Source organism: Symsagittifera roscoffensis, chromosome 1 (genome assembly GCF_963678635.1).
Source record: "Symsagittifera roscoffensis chromosome 1, txSymRosc1.1, whole genome shotgun sequence".
Taxonomy (NCBI): domain Eukaryota; kingdom Metazoa; phylum Xenacoelomorpha; order Acoela; family Convolutidae; genus Symsagittifera; species Symsagittifera roscoffensis.
In genome coordinates, this window is record NC_087062.1 from 25,824,757 (window position 1) to 25,847,125 (window position 22,369).

Sequence of the window (22,369 nt, forward strand, 5' to 3'; positions counted from 1 at the left end):
TTACTTGACTTAAATTAGTTTTATTGAGTATTTTAGCGCTTTTTGGAAACAAAAACGTCAAAAATACAAAAAACTGCAAAAAAAACTCAGGGTAAATATTTTTGATTTATTAGTTCGAAAATTGTTTTCCGATTTGCGTATTTTTCTATGAATGTCGAATATTCTACAGCTCTAGTTTTTTTTCCTAAGATCTTTAATCACACCACGCACAAAAACTAACACAATTTGAAAAAACGTTAGTTTTATTTTTAAGTCTATGATCGGAACATTCTGTGCTACTTGACAGCAACCGGTTATCCCTAGTGAGTTTCGGAATGGTTTTTCAAAAACATTTTCTGGATTTATTTTCACTCTTTTTTTAAAAGTATTTAGCTTTCTATAAAACCGAAAGAAAGCCTTTACGTATAAAAAACCAAAATATTAACGTGCTAAGACTCAAAAAGTCAAAACCCTGAAGTTAAAATTAAAAATTTTTAGAACTGAAAAAATCGACAATTACGCGTTAATAGCAAAATATATATTGCGCATTGCTTATCGCAAATTAGCCAACTGTGCGTTTTTGGAAATCCAATACTGAAATTAGCTACAAAAATACTGAAATTAGCTACAATTAATGGAAGTTACAGCTATGTCCGACACGATAAAAGCTATTGAAATTTTCTTTTTTGTAGAATTTAATAGGTTTTACTACACACGGTTTTTTAAAAGCAGTGATAAGGTAAGCGTCTTTGAAGGTAATTAAAACCAAAAAGTTAAAAATATCAACGTATCTGAAACCAAAAACTCGAAAGACTGAAAATACTTTGGAACGTTTTTCAAAATGGAAAAATTCGACATTTACGCGTTAATAGCGAGATATTTTTCGCGGTTTAAACATCTCAAGTTCTCCGGATGACTTTGATTCATTTCAGGGCTTTGATAATCCCACTGATTTTAAAACCGGCTATTTAGAAAAAAAAATTGTGTGAGAAAATGACAGCGATCAAGTTTATTCCGTCTTTATCTTGGAAGTTCAAATATTTTAAAAATATCAGTCTGATTACCAGAAGGTTGAAATTTTTCTTTGAACAATACAGCAATGCGGAGTAAAAGTACATTCTTTGTTGCTCTTTAACTAAATCACATAGAACTAATCACACTTTTCGTATCGAATGTTCTGCCTGCCTCTAGTTGAATTTCTAAATTTTTCGAAGAAAAACGAAAATTCTATCTATTTTTATGCTTTTCAGAGTTTATAGATTTTTGAGCTTGATTAAACTGTCCCTAACGCTACAATTGCGAGCAATATATTGCGCGTTACTTAACAATTTTCAAACCCCCATAACACTCCGAAAAGAGAACACGAGGAATTTTTTTTCAACATTTGAGTTCGAGCATCATTATCTTTCTGGTGGTATAAAATTCATTTAAATGGCGAAATAAAAACTCGAAACTTGTCTAAAAAACCATACCGAGCACAATTTTTTTCCAAACTTCGCAGATATCATTAGCTCCAAATTACAGTAGCTTTATAATTATAGCTTTAAAATCTTCCGTAACAATGCCGAGGCGCGTGTTTTGTTCCGACTTTCGATAGGAAAGTAACGGAATATTTGTGCTCGGGGTGGGTTTTTTTTCTTCAGACAAATTTCGACTTTTTAACTAGCCATTTTTGGCGGAATTTTTTTTATATCATTCGAAAGCTTTTGTCGTCTTGAGCCTAAATTTGAAAAGATATTTTACCTGTGATCATTTTTTTTGTAAAGTTATGGGGGTTTAAAGATTGCCATTTTGGGACAATTAACGCGCGATATATTTCGCGCTATTAACGCGTAAGCGAATATTTAATCCGTCTTAGAAATCGTTCCAAATCGGTTGAAAGAAGCTTATTTGCCATAATTGATTGTTACTATGAGCGACATCTATTCGTTTGTACTTTATATGGCGTGTGGGGGGATGACTTCATAAAAAAATTCAAATTTTAGAAAAAAAAATTTTTTCATTTTATTTTATTACATTTAATTTTTTAATGTTATTACTGCTCCATAAACCTTAAAAGGCAGTCGGAACACTCAGGTTGTTTGACTAGTTGTTTGAGTTTTCTGAAACCAGATAGGAGAACAGAGCTTTTGTGTTTTAACGCGATCTCCATAAATTAATTCTCTAGAAAATATATCTAGTTGAACGCAAAGTTTTACGCCTATCCTTAGGTCACTTTGTTAAAAATTGACATGAAAAAAATTAAATTAATGAAGAAATTGAGGAAATAATGGCTATGCTAAAGGTCAAAGATATGCAAGAGCGTTTTAAAGGAGCTACTTCGCACTTAGAGTACAGAGCTCCAAAATTAGTCATAGTTCACACAGCTATACAAAATATTCTTCGCCCAGCTCAAAGATACAGACGCATGAAATAATTTTGATCAAAATAGAAATTTAACATAAAGAAACATTGAGATTTAGAAGTTGAGGTAAACGAAGCAATTCAAATTTCATTTCGTCAAAACATTAAAACTAAATTTGATGTTATGCAGTTTTGTTTAAAGCTATAACGGCAAAACTTTTCAGTTTTGGTACAGATGGACGTTTTGCTATCTTTTTTTTCTTGTTGTTGAATGCGTCCTCGCTACTTGGACCAGTTCGCTGACTTTTTGCGTCTTGTTGGTGAAGTTTAGCTACAACTTGCAGGTCAATTCTTCTGCTGTAATTATTTGAGTTGTTCGTGCCACCTCATTAGTAAGCGGGGAGTGTTCCCTCTTCATTATAACCAACTCTTGGCTGGGATAATTTGTTCAGGTAGTGATCTTTCGTCTCCACAATAACAAATTGGGGCTAATTTGGTCAGGATGACAAAGTGGGTTGCTTTTCTATCCTCCCAATTATTTTCCCGTCGTAGAAGGGTAAAATTGCATTATCGTCCGTCACTTCTTCATTAACAATTCCACCCAGTTCAATTTCATCCGAGCGCATCTTGAAGAAATACCTGAAATGAACAAGACAAAATTATTAACTCAACTTACTTTTGGTTATTAATTAGATCAGATATGTCTTAAATTAGATCACCTATCACTGCTCACTCATTTTTTTGAAGAACAAATTTACCACAAGAAAAACAAGATTTGATCAGTATCTATAATTGCTTATTTTCCCTCTATTTACAAAAAAGATTTCCCCTCCCTTAACTGAAAATTGAAATATCCCTTCCTTTAACCAACAAATAATATTGAACTGATTTTGGACAGGGACCGAAGCAATTTGGTTAGCCTTTGGCGAAAAAAAGAAAGGGGCAAGAAGATGAGCATTAATATGATTTGATTGTAGAAAAAAATTTTTTAAATGATTCAAAACCAAAAAATATGTGGGAACGCTTTTTCTGATCATTTGCTTCAAATACTGCCATCGAAAGGTTTTAAATATTAACCTGTAATTTCCTTTTCTGGTTAGCAGAGATTTGAAATCTGAGAGCGTGATGACTTTAGACTGAACCACAGTTCTATAGGGAATTTGTTCACCACAGAAATAGTACGCAACAACCGTACAATTGGCACCTCCACTGTTATTCGTTGTTGTCGTCACGACTGATGATGACCCGCTGAAGTTACCCCCTCCCGCCACCTGGGACGCGGAACTTGAGTGCGGTTGGGAAGTAGGGTTCGAACCCGACACACTTCCTTGCGACGACACAACAGCGGTTGATTTTTTTCCGTCGCCAGTCGAGCAGGTTGAAAAATAGGATTCCTCTGCGCAACTAGAACAAAAGGATGAAAATTAGAGGCTGAGTAGGTCATTATTACTCAATTTAAGGTGTGTGATAAAAACTTAGAAAAGTCAAGTAGGTTAAGTAGGTTTGTTCTTGTATGTCTGTTGAATACGGGACGTTTTGGGTGTTTATTTTGGTCAGCAAAAACGAAGGATTGGTTTCGAAGACTTTTTCAGGCTAATATAGTTTTATACTACACAATCTGAACCAACAGTTTTTCGAACAAGAGATAATTTTTCGCAAACTGTCAAATAGGTGATTGTTAACTTTTTCCAAATAAACCTAATTTGCAAAAAAAAATTTGAAATTTTCGCCTTTTAAAAGAAAAGATGCAGATTTAGTGCCTCCAAATTTTATTCAAATCAGTCGACGTCTCCAAAATGTCTGCTTATGGAAAAATTTGCGTCATTTTTCGCAAGTGGCATAAAAGCAATTTAGAGGGGCGCCTAGTAAAAGAAAGTTGGAATCAGTTTTTACAATTTTCATATACTTGATGTCTCTTGCAAGTGTTTGCTTGAGATGTCACAAAACAAACAAAGCCTCCGTTTTGTCTGAGAAGCTTTTCAATTCATGAATAAAAGACTGAAATCAATCAAAAGAAATTCTTCTATTCAACTTTGATAAAATTAAAAAGGATTTTTTTAAATTAAAAATAAACACATTCCAAGTTTTCTTTGTAACGAAACAAAATTGAAAAAAGTATTAGTATATTAAACGTAATAGGATGGGATGGTCTTTAGTTGTTGATTTGAAGACAGCAGTTTAACCTTTTAATCAACAGTTTCTGTCCTGCTTTCAAATGTGGTTCAAAAATAGGCGATCAATTTAAAACTCTAAAGTGCATGATGTTTGATCACAAATTCAAATCTAAATTGTGTCTAAGATCTCATGTTCTTGATTTAGAGAAAAACAAGCTCAGAAAGTCATATTGTTTCAATTTTTTAGATTCAAGTAATGAATAAGAACACGGTCAAGCGTTTCAGTAAGTATGAAAAAATTTTTCTTTTGTTTAATAAGTGAACGTGAATAAAATGTTTTAAAAACTTTAAGAAACTCTAAGTTTGATGTTGAATTGATATTTAAAAGTTGATCGTGATAATAAACTGATATTAAACACACAGGCGAAGCAGAGTTCGCACCAAAAGGCACCGAGATACACAAAGCCACCGAATCGGAAAAGAAAAATTGACAAAACGCCCAAAAAACAACACCCGAAATTTTCATATGTTTGCCTAAAACTGAAACTTAATTTGATGAAAACCTGTGGCAGGACACAACAGCCAGTATTGAACTAGCTTACACAACTTCGAATTGCGCACCACATTGCGCTACATTATAGTCAGTATACTCAAAATAGTCAGAAAGAAGACAGAAGTCAAAAAGAAATGTCAAAATTTAGTTGAAAAACTTACCTTTAAATATAACTCGAAAAAATGGAAGAAACTACAGCTAAAAAAACTTCATGATTGTATCAGATGAAGTTCAAATAGAGCCTTAAGCCAGTCTGTTGAGCCGAAAACAAAACTGTTGTCATAAAAAATTTCATGAAGTTGTAAATGATTTTACGACCCATCCATACTGAAGCGCACAACCCTATACAAATATATTTTGCCCTCAAAATTACTCAATACAAATTAATAAGGCTGAAATAACGAACTGTTTAAATATTTAAAAAAAAAAAAAAAAAATCTGCAAAATCAGGCTTGTTAAATTTACAAATTACTGAACTTTCACTTATAGTAAAAATCTGTATTAATTGAAACAAAAGCAGTGCTTTAAAAATAAGCCACTAAAAACCCTATCAGATAAAAAAAAGTTCATTTCAAATAAAAAACGACCAAATGAAACGGAACAGAAACTAGGAAGCAAACCGCGAACCCGAAAAAAAATGAGGAATTATCTTTGAAAAATTAATTACAACCTGAAACAGTCTTTAGCTAATTACTACTACGAATAAGTTGTATACGAACTTCAACAATTTGAGCATGACAGAAGTGATATTTACCATTCTTACTAAAATGACAATTCTGTGAACAAAGTTGTTTACGGGAAAAAAAAGTCTTGTACCCGATTGCAATACCCTTAAACAGTAAACCCTTAAGACCCAACAAACAGTCCAGTTAAATTTGTTTTTAAAGCAACAAAAACATGTAAAGCAACGAAGACTGTACCTTTCGTCAAATGCAGAGTCTTCTTGGATCTCAGTTGTGTAGACATGCATGCTTTCCTGTACAACCATAGCCGACCCAAGAGACTGGTTGCCATGGCTACTCTGGTGATGCGAACAAGAGCTGCTGTTATTTATATGTCGACTGCTCTTTTCACTACTCCGCTGTTTGCTCCAAGTCCAACTGAAGCAGCAAAAAAATATATTTTTAAATGATAGATTATATTTTTAAAAGTAGAAATTTTTCATACATAAAAACTTTGCAAAAATCACTCATTTGAAAAAGTACAACCCAAGATTCGATTTATCGAAAAAACGTTCCGTAAAAACCAAAAGTTCTTTAAATTTTTTTTGATGCCCATATAACTTTTTCAGCATGAAAATTTAAAAAAACTTAAGGTAAACACACCTCTTTTTCTTTTCACTGATGGGCGTCGAGTCTGCGAATTGTGCCGCAATAACACTTTCCTTCTGCAGTTTCGGAGTTTTACTGCCCGCTGATTGACTGAAACTGGGCGGTGCAAAGGTGTTCGCTGAGTTCGTTCCATTTCCGACAGCCGAACAGACATTGTCCTGTGAACAGTTGGATGACGTCATTCCGATGATGGACTCGGAGGTCGTGGCTTTTGGGAGTAGCTCGCCGAGTTTAGCATTGAACACTTGCAGTGCAGCTCCGCTGAAGGGTCGCTCTGCTGAATTCGATCTGCTTTTCTTTTGACTGAAACATAAATTGAAATCAAAGAATTTTTCTACCTAAACTCAATTCAGTTGCAACGCATTTTCTAAAAAAGAATTACTCATTTTCTTAATTCTTCTAAAAAAACGCGTTCTCATCATCACATTGTTGTGAAATGGGCGGAGCTTTGATCGATTGAACTGGTAGAAAATGTGCCAGCATAGCAAATATCAACTGATTGATGGCCCAATTTCCCCGAAAGTTATTCCCCTCCGGTGCACATCTGAGGCCGGGGATTATCGGGGGGATTAGGAGGGAGAGAATAGATAGCTCCCCCCGACCGGAAAGTCCTACCTCCAATCTCTTTGCATTTCGAAAATCGATCTCTTTTTGACAACCTATTCGCATGGAAAATGCAGCGGCTCAAATTGCATTTTTGATTCCGCATCGCTAATTTGCCCCGATTTTTCATACAAAAACTATAATCAATTCTTTTCTTTCAGCAGTTCTGTCCGAGTTATTGATTGAGCTCATCGTAATCAAAATGGAAGTCTAGAGCGATCAATAACTCTCAAAAAATTGGTTTGGGAGGGGAAAATCAGGCATATTTTGAGAGAGCCGGAAAAGTCAAAAAGACGCCCGTTCAATATTCAAGTAGAGGCAATTACTAAGCCTGAAGGCTGATAAGCCGTGAAAAAAATCCATTCAGCTTTTTATTGACAGGTAATACGAGCCATTAGGCGGGAAAAGGCAGTTGTTTATGTATTGAAATATGGCACTAATGGCCCACATAATCATGTCTGTTCTCGGTCCATTGCTGCCATTTCGCTTTTTTACAAATTGATGGAAAATTTCAATTGTTGAAAAGGAAAACGAAATCGATCAATCAAAAGTATTGACATGTGCCAATCAACGCGTGAAAATTCAATTAAACCGTTGTTTTTTCCGTAATATTCCAAAGGAGCTCCTCCTTCTGAAGAAAAAATTAGCATTGGGGGCATTATTTACCCATTGTGATCAAATTTGTTTAAAACCCGAGCAATTAGCATTTAATTGTTCAACTAATTGTTTTCTGAAAAAAAATGTCGAATAATCAATTAGGAAAACTGCGCTTCCTGGAGGATAACTTCAGAATCTATCAGGCAAAATCTGTCACTCCGTTACATTTGTTAGAGTTTCGGCAAGAATTAGGCTGCCAATTATGCAGCAAATGCTGTATCAGTTAATAAATTAGCAACTTTTGGATGCATACTTGAGGAAAACTTAGTCAAATATTTGTAATCAGAGAAAAAAGCCAATTTTTACTGTTTGATACAAAAATACCAGTCTTAATGCATCTTGGATCAAATAAACATTCCTTTTTAGATATTAGGTCTATTGGAGATGCGGTGCATGTGAAATATTTTGTGCAGTTAGTTGCATTTGGGCCAGTTTAATAGGGAAGGGAGTTAACTTACTGGTATTGAGTTTGTGACTGTATGTAAGAGTTGCTCGGGTGCATAGCGTTAAAAACTGCCGAAGTGTCGCGCCCGCATGCACAAATGGACGTGGCCGACCCGACAACCGAACTGTGGAGATTGGCCGATTGGGATTGGGTACCGCTGTTCTGGTGGTTAATTGCCGAGGAATTATTAATGCAGTTATTAGACAGTGCACAGTGCGAGGGTAGCAAAGGGGGGACGCGACTTGGTGTTCCCGCGCCACCCGTCATACACCCGTGGAGTAATACATTGTTGCCGGCAGGGGCTAGACAGTTGCCGCTCGAGAGGTTATTGTTCACGCTGTAGTGCATGTTGCGGTGCGGGGACAAAGATGCCCACCTGTTGTTGACGCGAGAAGTGGTAGAGCTGCCTCTGATGAGACCTCCCGGATGTTGTTTTGGGGGTAGAATGTGGTTGCGGGTAGAGTGGGTGGAGCCACTGTTCTCGCGGGACGAAGTTTGCATCCAGTTGATCACGGACAAACGCGATCTGCTGAAATTACAGACATTTAATACTTCGTACAATTTCTTTAAACTATGACGCACAATCATTAATTTCTATGGAAAAATCTACATTTCATACAAATGATTTGAACGATTTGACCTTTTTGCAATAACAATGAAAACAGTCAATCTTTCAAAAAACTTAACTCTTAAACCACTTTTTTGTTGAAAACCTGAATAGTAATTGTATTGAGCTATTAATGTTTAATAGTAATGGATTTTGAACAACAAGGCTTTTGTTTAGTCTTCATTTCTTTAGACTATAAGAGCGTTTGAGGCTGCGGCGGTGGCGTGCGGCGGTGTATCTATGTAAAGAATGGTGCCTACAAAGACTGATAAAAAACAATTCATCAATTCAGTAGCGACTGCGGGACTACATGAGTCCCCTCGCTTTTTACTTTCACTTTGACTATCTACAGCCCAGCCAAACCGACTCCCAGCTCCGTTTTCATTCCTTTAAACTTATGCGGCTCTCATCCAAATTATAACGACTTCATCCCGCTTCAATTCAATTCCACGTTTTTCCGCGGCTTTGATTACAGCGCCCGCTTTATTCTAATTTCCTTTCAAGTAGCAACAGTGAAAAAATAGCGCGATGGAAAAACTCGACATTTTTTGAACCTATTTTTAAAATGACATAATTTTGAAAAAAAAAATAAGTGACCTTAAAGCTGTCATGGTACTTAGTGATGGCCATCTTTATGTTTTTTCTCTTAGTACAAGAGAGTTTAAGACAACGGCGGAGGTGGAGTGCGGTGGTCTATCTATATATACATATATAGAATGGTGTTTATTTTCGCTGGGTTCCTTTTTGAACAAACTGTCCATCTAAAAATTAAAATGGACAGTTTGTTGAAAAATTTGTTGAAAAAGTAAAATATAACCATTTTTGTGACTCTTAACAGAACTCGTTCTTCATCTAAAGCGGTCGTTGAACCAGAATAGAATGTTAAGTTTACTTTGATTCAGAATCTGATAGTTACTTTGGATCTAGATAGATCAATCAGAGCTAAATCTCTTTTCTCTGCTGTTCTTGCTTTCTTTTTAAGGATTAACGGGTTTGTCACTATTCAAAGTAAAAAGATCGCTGGGTTCATTTTTGACACGATGGGGCGATAATTTTGCAGTGTTAGCATTATATTGTGAGTTGCGTTTATCTTTTCGACTCTCATCTATGGTACAATTGACGTTGGTTTGAAGAATAGCTTCAAAGAAAATTTCAATTCACTTCATTTAATTTCACTCGAATTTGTTCAAAAGCAGCGATGCTTTGTCCCAACAAAGCCCGAAAAACAAAGTTGAAACGTGAAATCAAATCAAATGATTCTTTTGAAATGTTTTCTTAACATGTTTCTGATTTCTTTTCATGTCATTTTCCTTTATTTCGTACCTTTTAAGGTTCCCCATATTGCTACAAGGGATGATCAACTACACAAAAACACCTCTAAGCGAACATAGACCTCAAAAAGTAGAGTTTTTTGATAGAATTTACTGGATATATGCTTCCATAGTTGGATCTACAAAGCTTCGTCTGGAATTTTGGTCGATTGGTTTTCAAGTAAGGAGTTTAAAGGAATTCCGGATGAAAGACACCTTTTCCAGATTTTGGTTTGAAATCAAAATGATTGATGATTGATGACAGAAAGAGTTAAGAGAACGAACTGTGATAGGATATCGAGACGAGATATAAGTGTAAGACTATATTACACGCACAGCGATATATGTTTCAAGTTGTGAGTTATCCTTAATATAAAGGTAACTTTGATCCCTGAGTGTCTATTGTTTAGGATAATTAGAGGGTTTCTTTCATTGAAAACATCTTAAAACACTCTTTGATTTGTATTTAAAAGTTCAAATTCGAATCTACTAGCTTTGAAAGACAACGAAGCAACAAAGACTAAGTCTCTGCAGAGATGTGTTATGATGATCCGGCACTTCTATTGATTTCACAGCAGTTACTGTTCACACAAATCTTTTAATGTCATCGGCACATCACAAAAACCACTTCGCAAAATCAGAAAGCCCGGGATGAGATGGAAGACTTAAAAAGCATGGACTATCAAAAACGGATAAAGGTCTTCATTTTTTTCTGATTTAAAATCCAAAATTGCACAAAACACGACCAAAAAGCAGGAATGAAAGCAACAGGAATCTTTGATGCCGCGCGATGTGATAGCGATGTAAGAAAGATCCTTGTTCTTGTAGTCTATTCCAGAATATAATTTTTCAAAGGGGAGATTTCTGCGGACAATTCACATCAAAATAAATTGTTGATCGGAAATTGATAGTGATCCCTTGTTGTATAATTACATCAAGTGTTACACCACCGTTTGTACGTGCACTAGTAAAAGTTTTTGGTGTGGGGGGGGGGGGGGGGGGGTGGTTGCAGTCAGCATTGGGACTGGGGGTCGTAGGGCAGTTGAAAAAGAACGGGTGATTTTATTCTGGTGCAAAGAAAAAAGGAGCACATCTAAGTGATCAAAATGTTTAATCACACTTTTATCATTTGCTGTTTGAACTTTTTCACATGTCGAACAATCAGAGAGAAGTAAAAAGGTAAAACTTTTCCTTTTTCCGATCTACGTATCAAAGACATTGGAATGATCTTGAAAAGAAAGTGATCTCTTTCATTGGAGGGCTTTGAGCCCTATCCATTAACAAGTGCCCTATCTCCTTTCATATAATAACTAACCAGTTAACTATAACTAGTTTGACCGGAATCAAATAAATTTTGTGATCTATTGTTCAAAAGAAACGGTCGGCGATGGTACGCTTAAATTAAAGCTTCCAACTATATTGCTGTTTGTGTAAAGGTTAAACAACTTCCCAATTACCAGTACAGGTCCAGAAAGTATTTCAGGTGATTTACAAAAATGGGGAAAGATAGAAGCGCATTTACCTTTCGCTTTCTCTGGAGTCAGTGCTGAATTGTGATGACACATCAAAGCACCCGCTATCCACCCCACTCGAAACAGACAAATTGGAGCAAGTTTCGAATCTGTTACACTTCCGGCTTCCGCCGCCAGACGATAGCAACTTCCCGCTATTTGTACCCGGACAGCCCCCGGTGTGTGAGGTCACCACCCTTCCTGGCATTGTGTTGCACGATGATTTAGAGTGAATCGCGTGATTTGCACATAGAGGGGTTGGTGAGTAGCTAGGGGAGGGGCTGCAATCGCGGGTGTCCCGAAAGACTCTTGACACGTGACTGTCGATGATATTGTTGGGGTCATCCTCTTGAGAGGAACTAGGGAGGTCCCGATCGGACACCTGTTGGGAGCTGGCACCTGAGACTGCTAGGAGTTGATGACGAACTAATGAGTCTAACTTGTTGGCAACACATCGCTCGTGACTTGAAGACGAACAAATCGAGTTCTGTGTTTCCTGAAACGCAAAACAACCATTTAAGAATACAAACAAAAAACTCTTCGATATATTACTCTCATGGCGATCAGATAATTTAATAAAGTGCCAGCTCCAATATACTGCACTGTGTTACAAATTTGAAATAGGTCATGTCTGTTTGCTGGTCGAAACGGTTTGCCTGTTTAGTTTCGTCTTCTTTCTCAATCGTTGTGTGGCCAAGCCCTAACCAAATCTGATAACTTCACCTATTTCAAAGAGCCGCCGTATTACTTTTGACGTCCAGTCCTATTTACTGAAGTCTCTTAATTGAAACAAGATTCGAAAAGCTATCTCGATTTTGGGTTTCTTTGCCCCGCCTAATTAGATCGGATTCATATGCTATAAAGTAGCCGTGATGCGAACCCGTATCAGAAGTAATTTAATTAATCTCTCCAAAAATTTAACAAGCCTTCAAATCCAATTGCGTCCCAAACAGAACAAGTTTTACAATCTTTCATGAAAATGTCTAATATAGAGGGCTTTAGTGCAGTGAGGTCCAGCCATGTTTAACATTGGCGCTAAGTAGTCGGCGTCTAAATCCGACCGTTTTTGAGGAATTATTGGGATTTGGTTTTGGGACAATGAACCCGCCGCCACCCGCCCGGTGTTTGGGAAATTCTGAATACCACAACACAAACTGCAAATACTAGGCCCGCAAGGGGTAAAACGCAAAACTAATTCCATTTTAATGTGCCTTCTAGCAAATGGCTCTCAAACCCGAAAGTTAAAGCATGCGTTTGAGCGTTGAAAAAACGTCAGCAAAAAAATTATAAATTTTGACTTTCGTCTAATTGGGCGATATTCAGATCTTAGCGCTATTTCGACTTGAAAATTGAATTAAAGAACTTTAAAACTACATGGAAGGAAATGATATAAACGTTTTCAAGCTTGTCAGGCTATAAAGCGGCTGAAAACTTTTGATTTCAAACTCAACCCAGAAATAAGGCCACAACCACATTAAGGTCCTTTGATTTGTCCTATAACAGTAATTCCACGGCTACGTGCTTTCATGTATACCAATTTCTCTAAATGGCTTTATAGTCGCTGTAAAAGTTGTTATCAGCGCTGCTCGTTTCAAATTAGTCGGCTATTTCAGGGATAGGGAAACGGTGCTGTAAAAATGAACCGAGCTCTGGTTTTCTTTCAGCTGATCTGAAAACATGGCACGATTTTCAATTTAACAGCAGGCCGCAATGTACATGCAGTGTCCCAGATCCAAAAATTTTAGAGCCAGCTATAAAACCAACGAGTATAGATTTATTAAGCACAGCAACAACATGTACTTAAAATCTGAGTTTATGAATGAAGCTATCTAGGTTAAACTATCAGATGATCTGATTAGATAATAATTATTAATTAATTCATTATTATTACTATTAGATGATCTGAGAAACCATCTAAAAAGATATCACTGGCTGTTTTCTGAGGAGTATTTAGGATTGGGAGGCGGGGTTTCGAGTTCCTTTGATTTTATTTTAGCACTTCCATTTTCGGCCGACCGACCGTAAACCTTTTTAAGGGCGCCTTCTGAGCCAACATGCTCAAATTTTGAGGGAGAGCCCGCGCAGATCATAGACGGTTTTTTGGTAAAAAATTTCCACAAAACGCCCAAAAACAGCATTTTTAGTCCATTTTTCCTATCATTCGCTTACAGCAAAAATTTTTGCAAAATACTGTCTTCATATTTTTATTGAAAGACCTCGGAAAACCAATCGGGTTGATTTAAAATAAAAAGACGACAAAGTTTTTCCGGAGTCTAAAACTGGAGAAAATCCTAGATGCCCCCCCTCGACTTTTCTGTTAATGATCTTGAGAAGCTTGGCTTTGCGTCTTCGTACTTAGTATTTCTCCTGCGGAAATTTCTTGCTTTAAACGAAGTTCTGTTTAGAAATTAAAAGATTTCTCGTTCTTTAGTGAAAATTTTTTTATATTCATCGAATTTAGAAATTCTGGTAAAGCAAAAAGCAAACAAAAATAGTCACCTATGGAACCTAGGGTCCCCAAAATGTAAAAAAAAAAAAATCTTTTCAAAAAAAGTCACTTTTAATGATTATGAACGAATCCTCGCGCGTTTCAGATTTCAAAGTAGGACCTGCAATATTGCAAGTCTCTCAAAATCAAAGGCTGAAACTTTCATATTTATTCGATGGAATCTCAGACAACTGTTAAAAATACTACCAGTATAAAACTAAATTGGCCGTGTCCTGTGGTAGACTTGATTACATGCGATCATAAGAAACTGCGCCGAGTTTTATCGACCATTGATGGTGCATATAAAACACGTAATATACAGATCTGAAATTAGCGTGCTAGAATTTGGTTAATCAGTTTAAAACAACAAAAACATGACTTGAGAATGCGGCACAACTTTTAGCAGTTGAATTACAGCTCTTTAAAGATTGGTTTGATTGAACTTCTAGAAGTTGTATTATAGGACTGAAAAGTGGTGAAACGTTTGGTTTAGCATGCGCTCTTAAAATTGTGATAAGTAGAGCCAAAGTGCTTGGTCATATAACTAACTTTGGAATTTTCGTCAGACTTATAAAGCGGCTCTCGATGGCGGCGGCAGCGGCGGCGGCACGCAAACATCGAAGCTTTAACTAAGTTAGAAGTTTATGTTTTCGGTGTCTTTGTTCTTTGTGATACCATCTACTCAAATCTTCTCTTGGCTTTTAACCGCTTGCGGTGTGCCTCAATAGCCGCCTTCAGTGGCTTATATCTCTACTCTTATGACCAGGCCACGCTTGTTCTATCTAAGTTGTACCTTGGTAAGTAAGAGCGAGCACCGAGGTACGATTAGATAAACTAAAACAAGTAGTCATTTGCAAATTGGCTCCACAATCATGTGCTGTGAGAGCGGTTTAAATGCCGGCGAGATATTAAGAGGCTTCAAAGCAGTTTACGACAGAGCGTAAAAACTCTAGAGCAATGCTAAACCGTTTGAAGTTTCGTCTCTTCAGAGGCGACCTGAACCTTGGTGCTTTCTCCTTATTTTCTCTTCACCTACTTACAAAGTATTTTGACACTTAATCTCAATTTAACTTGAATCAAACCAAACTCTGAGACGGTCGGAAAGCACTTCAATGAGCTAAACTAACAGATTTAGGAGAAGTTTCACTTGGCAATTTGACTAAAAAGGGTGCGTTCGATTGAAATACTGTTTGATAGTTTGTCAAGTATTGCACATCGAATTTAAATCTCAACCAACCCAATGGTTTGTAGATAATGAAGCGAGATTGAAACGAATTATCACATTGTCCAAAATCTTACTTAATCCAAAGATTTCAAGATTAAGTGAGAGGGCAAAACGAATGATGACCGTTATGATACTAATTTCCGGTCATTTGAAAAGATTCCTTTGGACAATGACAAAGAGACCACTATTTGGTTCTTAACCCAAAAGTAGGAATCAGATATAGATTTTTAATCAAGTCAGAATAAGCTTTTTCATTTAAAAAGGATCTCACCAGTTTAAATCCCTGCTGTTTAATTTGCAATTCTTCCAACTTGCGAGTGAGAATCGCGGCGAACTGATGCGGAGACAGCATCTCGGGTGCCTTGCGCGCCGCCAACTCGGCTTTAGTAGCACCCGATGACGATTTTTTGTTGCCGGCTGTCGTAGCTGAGGTGGCCATCGTCGTCCCAGAGGCATTGTTGTTGTTTGCTGTGGATGACTTGGGCCGGGAGTGGTGACCTAATTTGACAATTGTGATATCTCTGTTCACGCGGTGATCTATAGTGTTCTCTTGAGACTTCCCTCTCCTTTGAAGTCTTGTAGAATGCGGGTTTCCTTTGGATGAGGAAAGCTGAGGTTGTTGACACGTTAGACTGAAATAGTGAAAATATATTACAATTTTATCAGTTTTTGAAATTTACCACACAATTAACTTGGTAACGATTGCTCGAACAGTTGAAAACATAGTTTGACTTTGCGCGTTTTTACATTAGATTTTTTAAAATAACATTCCTAAATAAGCTCGAGAAACATGGTTAAATATTGAAGAAAAATATCATCACAAATACCATGTCTCTCGCTGAACATTATAGGCAAGCATCATGTGTGCTGTAGTTGTAAATACAACTTATTTGCGAAATTTTATCCTCTCTGACCATCGCTCGTGTGGGAATTTTGAGCGTAATGAGAAGCCCGCTAAGGGCGGAGGATAAGGCGGCGCGCGCATTAGCGGGCATTAGTAGGGGCGGTCATGAAGCTTTGAATCTACTTTGAAGTGATAGGTAATTATAGTCCTAGCTACTCCCAATTCGAATAGCACATAAGCCTTCCTCTCTTATAATTCTCTCTTTAGTTCAATATCCTTAGCAAACCAGGATGATATTAATCAACAAAAGGCTGAAAAAGTCTCTTTTCTGCTGTAAAACGGTCGATATTTTCCGGCCTTTTTCACGTTTAGCGGGGCAGGGCGGGACAATCGTTGCACTCTAAATGAGCTACACTTAAAATTCCCCATTGCCCAATCCCCAAAGGACTTGCACCATAATTGCGGGGGCGGTGAAAGGGGTGTGGTAAGAACTCTTAACAACCCTTTTGAATACACAAGTGGGTGAAAAAGAGCATAAACACTATCCTCCATTCATTTTTCATATTTTCTCAATCTCATATTGTTTGCTCTTCGTTTTTATGAATGGTACTATCATTTGTTTTTTGTTAGCGAGGTTCAATTAACAGCCAAAAGAGACAAAAAGGCGCCGAATAGGATAATTTTCAGTCTTATTTCACGCGTCGTTGAACATGCTGTTTCGGTGTTAGGTTTTTCATCTTTTTGGTTTCATTTTTAACTAGCAAGCTTCAATCGAATTCAAGGATGTTAATTTTCCCTAACAGCAAGTTTTTCAAAACCAGAAAGTAATTTGCTTTTAAGTCGCTCGATCAACAGTTCCTGCGTGCGTGTTGGAACGGAATGATTTCAAAGAGGCGAAGTTTTTGATGTTTTTAATTACGGTTTTGTTTCCTGGACTTTTATCTATTTTTCTTTTACTTGTTTTACAAAAACAATCAAAATTTTTGCAAAAATCATTACCATCATGAATTATTGAATAAAATCAAGGAAAGTAGCAAAATGCCATGATAAGGGAATTTCCCACATAGCCTTTTAAAAGCTTTATTCGCAGCCGAATTTCATGAAAAACAAATAACCTTGCTGCTACAAACTAGTTCTATAAAAAATCACAAAAACGAAGATTTTCTTATCACTAAAACGAAGTTCTTAATCCTGTAGGGTTCTGTATGCTGACCGGCACGACCTGAAATGGCGAATTAGGCCAATGGTGAATTGGACATGCGGAAGTGAATAAGACGCACGAATTAGATATGCGTCAACGCGTCATCGAGCGTCATTAATACTAATTTTACTGAAGCTTAGGGTTGATAGATGTCATTTTCCAAAATCAATCGCATTAAAAACTGACATTTGCACAACATTTTACAAAGGTAATTGATCTTTGGAATATGTTTCCTTGGCACGTTGCTAAGAGCGCTCTTTTTGACGAGTTTTGTTCGATTGCCAGCAAAAAAAACCATTACCCTTGTTATATTTTGTTATGGTTAGTAGCCTGCCTTTGAAAAAATAATATGAAAGAGTGTAATAAAACCATCCTTATCATCCTTGTTTTCGGCTTAATATTTAATGATGTGGTCCATTTAGTAACTATTAAGACCATTGTTTATTGGCATGGAACATAAAAGCGAGGCCAGAAGCTTTGAACTTTTCCAGCTTGAAAGAGTCTGGTTGTTTTCAGCATTGGAAATGACCGGCCGGAGAATCACATAAAACAATAAAAATCATTCATTGAAAAAACATTAGTCTCTCGTTTCAACCGATTCAGAACAGAAACTAACTCCAAATCTTCAAAAGGAATTAATATCCAGAAAAGGATTATGTAAACATTTAAACAGCTGCATAACTCATACAACTGAAAGCACTTCCGATCTTTCAAGTTCGCCTTCAGAAGTCGACTTTTTTCATCTTTTCCTTTTCAATCGAATCACTAGAAGTCTGAAAAAGATTTTCAGGAGCCCAAATGCCTGGAAAAAATTAACATCTATTTCAGCAGTAGCATCGGCTTTCCTTTCATCATATTGTTTAAACTGTTTCTTTTCTAGCGAAAAATCCTGAAAATGAAAAAACTGGGAAGGACTTGAAAGAACATATAATTTGATTAAAATTTACCGAGCTTATTTTTTAAGTTTTGAAATCAGATCAAATTGGCTTATCGGATAAGTAGCGAAATAATCAATCTTTTCTTTACTCACAATTCGGACGAGTTAAGGTTAGTTAGCTTATGATAGGGATATGGATAATAAGCGGAGCTTATTAATAAGTCAACTGCCTATGTGCCCTGTAGCGCCGGAAAATGATAAAAGTAAAATTGGTCTCGGGAGAACTGATTTATCGCCAGACATATTTTGAAAAGGGCTGCTGCGGGCATCATTTCAGATAAAAAATTAAAACAAGGATTCTTTTGATAATTTATCTTTGCTCCCCTTTCTACTATATTGTTACAAGTAAAAGTGCATCGACTTGTATACAATGAAGGCAACTTCAAAGGAATTATAGCGACATTTTAATAACTTCCCAAATTTGAACACATTCCCAGATCTCACCTCACCAAAGCAAATCAGCTTGTGCGTTAATTGACAAATGACCAGCAAAAAAAATCATTACAACCATTAAACTACGGGCAGTGGCTTTGAAAGTCTCCATAAAACATCTTCAAAGAACGCAGAATTTTAGAACTCGGACATAATCGTGATTTTAAGAAAAATCGAAAAAAAGCAAAAAAAAACAGAACAACGTGAACAACTTTAAAAAGAAGAAAAAAATTACTTAATTCCAACTCAAAATGACATAACATAGTGATCACACAAAAAGGTTTTAAATGAAAAACTTGTAACAACTATTTTTTCTTAAGTTAGTTAGTTCACTTTTTGTTTTATTTTGACCTAATTCCAAGTTCAAGACACCAGATGAAAATCAAAGAGATAAATTGGCATATGGAGTATCAAGTGATGCGGAGACCCACTAAATTAAGTAGTACATCAAAGAACTTCAACGACACACTTAGAGACGGCAATTGTATGTCGCTTATGACACATTTTCGAATCCTTCATCTAATAATATAAAATTGTAAAATAAGACCACAAGATGGCCAAACATTCTGCCTTTTTTGTTGCAATTTTATTTTTAAAATATCAAAAAGTAGGTATGGCATGAAGTTGCAGAAATGTTGCATGAAAAAGCAGAAAGCACGAGGCTGAATAAATCCGTAAATTGAAACCTCCGACGAGAGAGATAATAAAATCAATTTTGATGAAACAACACAATAAGGACAGAATGGCAAAAAGAAAGGCTTTGAAGAATGATGGAATAACTTACAGGTTATTAGAAGCGTTTGCTTCTGATTTGGCCGAATCACACTTTCCGCAAAATCGGTCATCGCTATTGTTGTTGTTTATTTCACATTCCTGCATTAAGCAACTTGAGGATGTAGCACCACATAAAGAACCAGCCGATGTGTTTTCGGATTGACAGCGACAACTTGCAGAGTTCAGACCAGCTGAAACCGTTGTTGTCGTCTTAGTTGCCGACTGCACAGCACAAGTCGGCGGCGGCGGATAAATAGCCGAGTTGCTCGACATCGAGACATTTGGGTTGGTAGGAACTGTAACATCCGAAACCGAACCGGTATTGGCCGGTGAGGAGTCGTGAAACCCGAAATGTGTCCCGGTGTTCGCCTGCGATGTCGGGTTCTCTGAAGACATAATTGTCGGGCTGTTGTCGACAAACTCAAATTTGGAAGCACCTTCCCACTTTGTAAATTGCGGGTAAAATTGAGTTCGGAGAAGTGTTTCGACTTCCAAATGTGCGTTGTCGAAAATTGTTCGCACGATCGGAGCTGTTTCCATCAGACTTTTAATGTCGTGAATAGTTGTGGAATTTAGCTTGACGGGGTTTTCAGAGTTTGATTTAATAAAACTGCGGTAAATGATTTTCGCCAAATGGTCGGCTTTTGAAGGTTCCGGCACTTTTTTGTACCCGTTTACTGCTAACCAGAACATAAGATAATTAACTTGGTTCTGCTCTTTTAAGAAATCTTGGAAGAGTTTGACGCATTTTTCACTGCGGAAAATTCCGTCGAAACCCATTACCAAGTTGTGACTCGAAGACCCGAGTGACGACTCGCCGCTTCGCATCAAAGGAGTCGTGCCTTCCAGAAGATTGTTCATCTCCATCATCTTTGATTGCTTCTCCGATTCGGAAATTTCCATATTCTGAAATCTTCTCTGTTCAGATTTCGAGTTTCAAATAATAACCGAAATGTTATCAGAATGTTGTGAAATGAGGTAGTTTCAATGAATTCCAGAATATGATGTAAATAGTTGGTGAAAGCATTTTTTGTACGAATTGTTTAATTTCTAACCAATCAACAAAAAATTGCACATAACGAATAATAACCAAGTAATAATTTTTTTGAAAATGAATTTTCATTTACATAACAAACAAAAATTTGTATGAAATAGCTGGAAAAAAGTTTTTTAGAGCTCTTGCGTTGTTTGTTCTTTTTGTTTTTCAAATATCACGAGCCCAATTAATTGTTTTCTCTTATATCAACTTGAAAGCTGTTCGGCGAATTGATGAAAGTGCAGAATGTAATAATAACAGTGAAATAATAAATGGAATGATAAAATAGTTTGAAGTGTTTGTAAGCTAGATGTCTTCCTATTTATTTTTTATTTCCCTCTTTTTTAAAGACTGAAATCTAAATTTTCGACCAATGCGGCGCTGCGCTATTCCACTTGTAGACGCTATTGAAAAAGACTTTCTTGTATACGTAAGAAGTTCTGCTCTATTGTTAGCAGAAGCGGCTCTTTTTGTAATAGGACAAATCGGTTACTAGCAATTACCCGGCAGTAATTGATAAAATAAGAACCCACCGTTCACTTTCAACAAGTGGTCGAAACTTCGATTAAAAATTAAAATCCGGAACATGCAGTTAATTAAACATCCAAGTCCAGTCCGGTTGATTTTACTAATAATTTCATAACTGGTCTCGTCTCGTCTCGTCGTAATTGCGTGTAATTCGGGAAGTGGTAAAAGTTCAAAATTTGACTTGAGGAATTTGGATTTGCACTTTGGATCTTTGGTTCTGACTGTGGCTCTTTGGTTGGAAATGAAAATGTGTTTTGGGGTAAATAAGGAAATAATAAGAGGAGAGCGTCCAAAGTTAAGCAGAACAAACGCGGCCAATATTATTTTGTTGAATTGTGAAATAAGCCGGGCCAAGAATCTCTGTCGGTCGGGTGCGGCCGGCTAACTTCGAATTGGGGCTTTAAACGGGCACGGGATAAATAAAATAACCAAAATGCGATAGTCCGTGACGCCGGGCTCTCTTAACTATGCTCTCTATTTCTATAGCTATGCTGCTATTTCGGTTGGCTCGAGTTAAGTTGGCAAAATAGGGAAAGGAAATGTCGCTGTGGCTGCGATTCTCACTAACTAGCTCCTATCCCGGCGGAAAATATAAAGAAAAATTCTCTCATAACTTCTTTTCGTATATAACAACTAAGTTGCTTCACTTTCTAGTGTTATTCCGACAATTACGCCGCTCTTTTCACTTAGATCTTTCACGCACTAAAGCTATACACGGCCGCAATTACACCAACTAAAGTCGGAATATTCTAGAATTTTTGGTTTCCCCTAACAAGAATCCTGAATGGAAAATTTTGAAACGAATATTTCGGTCAAGGACAGCTTGTTCAATAATAAGTTAATCTTAATAATAAATCAAAGTTATGTTTTCTTAAAGAAACAATCCCGAAGTTGTATAAAATTGGTTTAGTTTTCTTGACTTTTAACTGAAAAATGAGCGCAGAGAATGTAAAACGATGCAAAAGAGTAAAACAAATAGCTTTAAACTGAGAAATGAGCTCAAATGCTCTATAGAAGTAATGTTCGACGTTGAATTTTTTTCAATTGAATTGTACAATTAATATTTTCATTTTGTTTTATTTTACCACTGCCGGACTACTGTGGCTATCTTTCTCACACTCCGGTTTAATTCTTAATCTATTACAATCACACAGATTTTCACGCAGCGCCGCCGCGCAATTACAAAGAGCGACTTGCTTTGAAGTGCGCCGATGTAATGCTGTTTATTGGCCAATAGAATTGGCGCGAATCACTTTGGCGGCTGAGTTGCTCAAATGTAACATTAATACGCGGAACAGAGTTCAAAGTGTTCTAAAATACTGTATAATATAATCAGGAGCGTAAACTACAATGTCGGCTTGCGCATTTCTCTCTGTTCTTTTCTGTTCAAACTAGTCTTTGATTTTATTTATTTCATGTGCTCAAACCTTTTGAAATGCCTTTGCGAAGCT

The 22,369-nt window shown here is 36.7% G+C and overlaps 1 protein-coding gene across 3 annotated transcripts; it reads right to left on the reverse strand.

Annotated features, from left to right (window-relative positions):
- Positions 1-2,205: 2,205 nt before the first annotated feature.
- On the reverse strand, positions 2,206-22,103 carry LOC134841879 (uncharacterized). Of its 3 annotated transcripts, none has more exons than XM_063857933.1 (8): positions 19,365-22,103; positions 15,438-15,798; positions 11,465-11,949; positions 8,039-8,554; positions 6,315-6,623; positions 5,910-6,089; positions 3,400-3,726; positions 2,206-2,961 (listed from the first exon to the last, which is right to left on the reverse strand). In XM_063857933.1, exons 1-8 carry the CDS (start codon positions 20,255-20,257, stop codon positions 2,820-2,822), a joined length of 3,213 nt encoding a protein of 1,070 aa, XP_063714003.1. In that variant the 5' UTR covers positions 20,258-22,103; the 3' UTR covers positions 2,206-2,819. The 3 variants fall into 3 exon arrangements, with proteins under 3 accessions (XP_063714003.1, XP_063714013.1, XP_063714021.1); XM_063857943.1 differs by having other exon boundaries at positions 8,039-8,551; positions 19,365-22,102; XM_063857951.1 differs by having other exon boundaries at positions 8,402-8,554; positions 19,365-22,102.
- Positions 22,104-22,369: the final 266 nt, after the last annotated feature.